We start from the raw sequence: 7249 nt of genomic DNA on the forward strand, positions 1-7249 counted from the left end.
GTCCAAACATAGTCATCCAATATATCGATCTTTATGTCTCGACCATTTCGAGACTCCTCGTCATGTCCGTGATCATATCCGGGACTCCGAACTACCTTCGGTACATCAAAACACATAAACTCATATTACCGATCGTCACTGAACGTTAAGCGTGCGGACCCTACGGGTTCGAGAACTATGTAGACTTGACCGAGACTCGTCTCCGGTCAATAACCAATAGCGGAACCTGGATGCTCATATTGGCTCCTACATATTCTACAAAGATCTTTATCGGTCAAACCGCATAACAACATACGTTGTTCCCTTTGTCATCGGCATGTTACTTGCCCGAGATTCGATCGTTGGTATCTCAATACCTAGTTCAATCTCGTTACCAGCAAGTCTCTTTACTCGTTCCGTAATGCATCATCCCGCAACTAACTCATTAGTTACATTGCTTGCAAGGCTTATAGTGATGTGCATTATCGAGAGGGCCCAGAGATACCTCTCCGACAATCGGAGTGACAAATTCTAATCTCGATCTATGCCAACCCAACAAGTACCATCGAAGACACCTATAGAGCACCTTTATAATCACCCAGTTACATTGTGACATTTGGTAGCACACAGTATTCCTCCGGTATTTGGGAGTTGCATAATCTCATAGTCATAGGAACATGTATAAGTCATGAAGAAAGCAATAGCAATATACTAAACGATCAAATGCTAAGCTAACGGAATGGGTCAAGTCAATCACATCATTCTCTAATGATGTGATCCCGTTAATCAAATGACAACTCATGTCTATGGCTAGGAAACTTAACCATCGTTGATTCAACGAGCTAGTCAAGTAGAGGCATACTGGTGACACTTAGTTTGTCTATATATTCACACATGTACTAAGTTTCCGGTTAATACAATTCTAGCATGAATAATAAACATTTATGATGATATAAGGAAATATAAATAACAACTTTATAATTGCCTCTAGGGCATATTTCCTTCACCTACCCGACGCCGACAACCCCCTCCAAGCCTGGTGGAGTTCCTGCCTTGACCTAACGCCGGCCCCCATGCGCAAAGGTCTATCCCCCCTCATCATCCTCATGGTGTGGTGGCTCTGGAAAGACCGCAATGCATGCGTCTTCGATGGAGCTACTCCTTCGCTCACCCTCATCACCAACAACATCAAGGACGAGGCGTGACTATGGGCCAAGGTGGGCGCCAAAGGGCTACACAACATCATCCACGGCGCGTAGTCGCTAGTTTAGGCGTTTAGGGCTGAGCAAACCCCTTGTTCTAGTTTACTCACATGCTTGTACACCATGCCTTGTGCGTACATGGCCTTGTAAGTGTTGTAACCTCATGCTTTTATTCCCCTTCTATCAATGAAAAGATACGCAACTTGCGTATTCGTGAAAAAAAGTATTTGCTTCTGACTTTCACACTCTCTCCAGTGTCCACAGACCATAGTCAAACGATTTTCATCAGACACAACTCTAACAAATTTCTTAATAGCAGTAAGAGGAAACACACTCTCCCAAGCATCACTAATCAGGATCCTATCTAACTTCTCCAAGGTGGGGTTGTTTGGATTGTTAGACCATGTGTAAGCCCCACGGGGTGTATACTTCTCTCAAAGAATCAGTATTGATCATACAGTTAAACATGATTGCGAGATCTTAAACCTAGTTTACTTGCTCCTGTGGGCTTGAGAATATCTGAGGACGAAGCTAGGCGAACTAGGGACTCCAATGGGTCTATTTCTTGTAGACTTTTATTTTCTTTTTTTTCAAAAAGAGGAGTGCCTCGGCCTCTGCATCGTAGGATATACGCACATCCATTTGATTAAACATGAATGATGTCAAGTCTTCGAGTACTAGACAATAATGCATATAAGAAAAGAACACAATCACAATAGGTCAGACCCAAGATTACATAACTCATCCACGTAATCTACGAATGGCTCACCAGCCAAACTGATTGAATAAACCCTACCCAACCATTTCCAGCTAGCTAGAACCACATGCCATAAGCGACCGCGTGTCCTATGTCCACATGCTGCAGTAGCCCAGTAGATAACTTGCAAGAAATTAGGAGTATGATTTGTGAAAAACGCAATCATACGGATGGTTCCATGTTAGTCTATTTTCTAGACTAATATGTAGATTATATTATACTCCTGCTAGTTACATCCTTTTGACTAATTCCGGGCGAAAGAAGTAGCCAAGTAAAATGACTAGAAATGAAACATTGGGATCTAGAACATTTAGTTCACTTTTACAGCAAAGACCATGTGAAAAGCTAAGAAACACATTCAAGTCCTAAAACAGTTCTGCTAAACCAAATCCGCTAGAACGGATCCAAAGTGTATTTACAGCGATTTATCGATGAAACAACATGAGCGAGAATGGTTCTCCCCGCCTGCTTAATTTGATCCGTCCACAACTGCCTTGTTCACCGCCTCTTGAGAGGTCGCTCATATTATTTATAGGATTCTACTTTCTCCGTCTTATAATGTAAAACGTTTTTCACTCTAGTACATGCCTACACGGAAGTTGTTGTGGGTACGGTTTACACATTAATGCAATTGTGTCGTGAAGTGCGTATGATCGGTGCATGCATCAGCCAAACCCAAGCTCCCAACCGCACGCATGCTTGTCGTACCACTGCCCTCATCATGCATGATGTTTAGGCCAACTCCATCACGCGATCCCAAACGGACGTCCGATTTGGCCGGATTTTATTTTTTTGGGCGGTAATGGGTTCGTCCATGTCCGCGTTTGTTCGATGGGTCGTGGGTGCGCTCAACGCACGGCCGCACCCCTAAACCTGTCCAGGGTGGACGTGAATAAAAAAATATAAAAACTTAAATGAAATGATTAAAAAAGTAAATAAACGCAGTTAAAAAAACATAAAACATATATAGGGTTACGGCCACAAAACAGCCCGGTTTCTCAGTCCACTTAAACGGCCCAGTTTCATAATTAACTTAAAACCAAAATAAAAAACGCCTACCGCGCGCTCCTGCCGCGCCCGTCGATGCCGTGGCCGTCACCGTCTTCACTGACCGCCGGTGTCGTCGTCGTCGCTGACAAGGTTGACGTAGTCTGGCGGCGTCCACAGGTGGGCCGGCGGTCCGTGGTGCACGGGAGCGGCGGGCTGGAAGGTGGCCGGTGCCTGCACCACCTCCTCCCGAGGCGAGGCCTCCCGCTCCAGCGACCGCGGCGGCGTGGGGCACCAGTTCACGGCCCCCAGGGCGGCCGCCATCTGCTCAGCGGAGCACGACCAGCTCCACCCCTGACCCACCAGGTCATGGTGGAACGCGGCCACCGGCGGCTCCTCCACCACCTCCTCCTTCGGCACCATCTCCAGCTCGGGGATGGCGACGTCGCCGGCCGCGGAGAGGGTCGTCATCTCCTCGAGGCCCTCCCATTGGCGCTCGTCGTGCGTGTGCATGGAGTCCTCCAGCACACTCGCCATGAGCCGGGCCTCCTCCTCCGCCGTCATGCGAGGAGGTGGGGTGGCGATGGAGATGGCGACGGCGTGGGCGTCAGGGCACGCACCCGCGTACGCCCGCGCGCCTAGGGAGCCGCTCGGGGCTCACGTGGCCGCCGCGGCCCCGTCGACGTGCCGGCGAAGAACGACGCCCGCCGCACGTCGTGCTCATCCCGGAGCCAAGTGTCCCACAATGGCGAGTCGGGGCGTACCTCTCGTCGTAGTAGAGGTCGTCCGGGAGGAGGCGACGGCGGCGTTGGATCTCCTGGCGGCGCGCACGGCCGCTCTGCGGGACGGGCGGGATCGGCACACGGTCGGCCGACAGGTGCCAGTTATTGGGGAGGTGGACGTCGCTCCAGGGCAGCGGCGTCCTCGTCTCCCAATAACGGCGGCAGACGGCCGCCTCGATGTAGTGCCGGTCGCGCTCGCCGGCGGCCGTGGGCATGATGGAGAACGCGGGCGGCGCGGGGGCCCGACGTGGTGGCGATGGCGACGCGGGCTCTTCCTTCTTCACCGAGCCGCGGCGGCGTCCCGACGAGGAACCAGCCTCGCGGTCGTGCTTGCCTTTGCGGCCGTAGTTCCATAGCCCCATGGCTGCAGGCGGCCGGCCAGCGAGTTCTTTCGGCTGTCGGATTTCGAGGAGGCCGCGGGATGGCGTGGGACAGTGTGGACAACGACCGGTCCACGGTTCCCATTTAAGAAGGACCGCGACCCCTCGCCTGGGCGGATGACAGGCGAGGCCGCCCGCGCGTGCGCATTGATGTGGGCGGGTGGGAGGTAGGTGGCCGCCTGCCACGCGGCCCCGGCGCGGACGAGGCGCGCGTTCGTTTGGTGTCCGTCGCGACCCAAACCCGACGTAAGTTTGCGCTCGAAATGGGTCGGCCCGGACACAAAACGAACCAGATGGATCCGAGCCGTCACGCGCTAGGCCGCCTCGTTTGTCTATTTTATTCCAAACTAACGGGGCCGGACAGGATAAGGTCGCGCGGTGAAGTTCGCCTTGGTATTATGTTGCTCTCTCGGCGTCGTCGTGATGCCCGAGCTTTCCTCGTCAGGTATATTGCGCCACATGCAGCTTTCGCGTCTCCGTAGCGGTTTGTACATTGTACTGGTTTGTACACATGCATGTGTGTTTTGCTGGCCACACGTACACGTACGTACATTTTTAGGCGTGAGAGGTGAGACCATCAGAAAGAAAACGGAAAACATGCAGCGCTGTTACATGCAATGCAACTGAGCCGCCGCTTTCAGTGGCTAGCTGTAGCTTCTCGTAGGACACCTATTCTTTCACCTACAGATTGCAAGATCTCTGTGTCTCACTATTCGTGCACTACTCAGCTACTCACTGCACATGTAGACATGTACTCTTCAGTGTACATATTCTACCTGTATACATGGTGCCCTTATTTATGCCCAACTCTCCTCTTGAAAAGAGTCACGAAACCCATAGAGATCCATCGTTACTCAAGGCAAGACACAGAAGGTCGTCATGAACAAAGCGCGAGAAATGACACTGATAGCCGCTCTGTTCGTGCTCAGCTGCCTCCTCAAGACAACGACGAGCCCCGCCACCTCGGCCTACTCGGGCGCATGGATGCCCGCCTCCTCCGTACTCTATGAGCTCCGCCACCTCGGGGTCCGTGCGCTGATCCGTTACGATGCCGAGGCCACCGGGCGGGCGTCCGCCGACTTCGGCAACGTGTCGGACGCCCAGCCACCGCCGGCGGCCGTGCTCTACCCGTCGTGCCCCGAGGACATCGCCTCGCTGCTGCGCGCCTCGTGCACGCACACCTCCCCGTTCCCCGTGTCTGCCCGGGGCTGCGGCCACTCGACCCGAGGCCAGGCGTCCGCACCCCGCGGCGTCGTCGTGGACATGCTGTCGCTCGGGTGCCACGCCAGCGGGTCTGCCACCCGCCTCTCCGTCTCGGTCGACGGCCGCTACGTCGATGCCGGCGGCGAGCAGCTGTGGGTGGACGTGCTGCGTGCCGCCCTGGCGCACGGCCTCACCCCGAGGACGTGGACCGACTACCTCCATCTCACCGTCGGCGGCACGCTCTCCAACGCGGGCATCAGCGGCCAGGCCTTCCGCCACGGCCCCCAGATATCCAACGTGCAAGAACTCGACGTGATCACCGGTACGTATGTGCGCCGTGCACGAGTGCACTAGATGAACACGGTTGGTTCTTTATGCCAACGTTCACGTACTAATGGTTGCGAATTAATATGTAGGGCTCGGGGAGATTGTCACATGCTCAAAGGAGAAGCACGCGGACCTGTTCGACGCCGTGCTGGGCGGGCTGGGGCAGTTCGGCGTCATAACGCGGGCGCGCATCCCGCTGATCCAGGCGCCGGCGAGGGCGCGCTGGGTGCGGCTCTTCTACACGGGGGCCGCGCCGCTCACGGGCGACCAGGAGCGGCTCATCGGCGTCGACCTCGGCACCGCTGTGTCCGGGCTCATGGACTACGTCGAGGGCTCGGTGGTGCTCGCGGACCAGGGCCAGGTCGGGAGCTGGCGCTCGTCGTTCTTCTCGGAAGCCGACGCGGCGCGCATCGCCGCGCTCGCCGAGGAGGCGGGCGGCGTCCTTTACTGCCTCGAGGGAGCGCTGTACTACGGCGGCGCTGCTCTCGCCGGCGAGTCTGACGTCGACAAGGTAAAACTTGCGTGATCTTTTGTCGGTGTGGGTGCGCGCGTAGGCTCCATCCGTGCGTCCGTCGTGTCGTGTAGCTAGCCAGAGCTAGACGGGGACCCGCCAAGTGAGGTCGATGGTGACTTTTTGGCCGCCTGAGCTGACGCGCATGGCTCCAACCGTGCATGCAAATCCATTGCACCATCGACGTCGTCGTACGTAGTTGGTCTAGCTTTGTCTGCCCCTGGAATGGACCCGTCCCTGTCGCAAATCTAACCCGGCCCCATCAGCAGTAATCCCAGTTTAGGCATAAGTGAACTATTAGCTTATAGGGGAAAGTGAACATAGAAAATGTTGCTGCCTGGGAGAGAGTAAACCAGGACGTCCAACCACTTTTTGCTACCGATATTAATTACGAATACACTAATTAAATTATACTCCCTCCGTTTTTTAGTCCGCATATAAGGTTTGGTCAAAGTCAAGCTTTGTAGAGTTTGACTAACTTTATATTAAAAAATATAAACATTCACAATATGAAATCAATATTATCAGATGCACCATGAAACGTATTTTCATACTATATAGTTTTAGTATTGTAGATGTTCATATTTTTTTTATAAATTTGGTCAAACTTTGTGTAGTTTGACTTTGACCAAATCTTATATGCGGAGTAAAAAGAAACGGAGGGAGTACAACATCGAGATTACAGTTATACAAAAATGGTTTGCTACAAAAATTTGGACTTCTTGAAACAATAATTACAAAAATATCTACAATGTACATCCACCCATTTTTTGTGTTGGATCAAGGCTTTAAGTCTCTCAACTAAGATTTTGACCAAATCTATGCCAAATATCTATGCCAACTTGCCCTCTGACATATTTGGCATTTTCTTATATTTGTGGTGGAATGACCTAATCATGCGCTACGGAGAAATTTCTTCACAATAGCTAAATGCAAGTCGACTGAAAATAGAATTAGGGCCAGTCGATTTTGGTAGGAAGGAGGCAGCCGCCCCTCACCGGAGAACCTACCCCATGATCTATCTTAGGGTGGGAGGATGCACCATGATATTAGGGGTGTTGGGAGTTGCGGGTGCAGTTCGCTGGAAAAAATGGATCGTGCCCGAGGTTAGAGGGACGGCA

General features: G+C 52.8%; 1 protein-coding gene across 1 annotated transcript in view; it reads left to right on the forward strand.

Moving 5' to 3' along the window:
* The first annotated feature begins 4895 nt into the window (after positions 1-4895).
* The window catches only part of LOC101290595 (cytokinin dehydrogenase 2), a 3978-nt gene continuing 1624 nt past the window's right edge, over positions 4896-7249 (forward strand). Inside the window, exons 1-2 of the mRNA XM_044497169.1 lie at positions 4896-5612; positions 5707-6128. Coding sequence (XP_044353104.1) covers positions 4967-5612; positions 5707-6128 — 1068 coding nt within the window. The 5' untranslated portion in view covers positions 4896-4966. The remainder of the gene's footprint in view (positions 5613-5706; positions 6129-7249) is intronic.

The sequence above is a fragment of the Triticum aestivum genome, chromosome 3D (assembly GCF_018294505.1).
Source record: "Triticum aestivum cultivar Chinese Spring chromosome 3D, IWGSC CS RefSeq v2.1, whole genome shotgun sequence".
Taxonomy (NCBI): Eukaryota; Viridiplantae; Streptophyta; class Magnoliopsida; order Poales; family Poaceae; genus Triticum; species Triticum aestivum.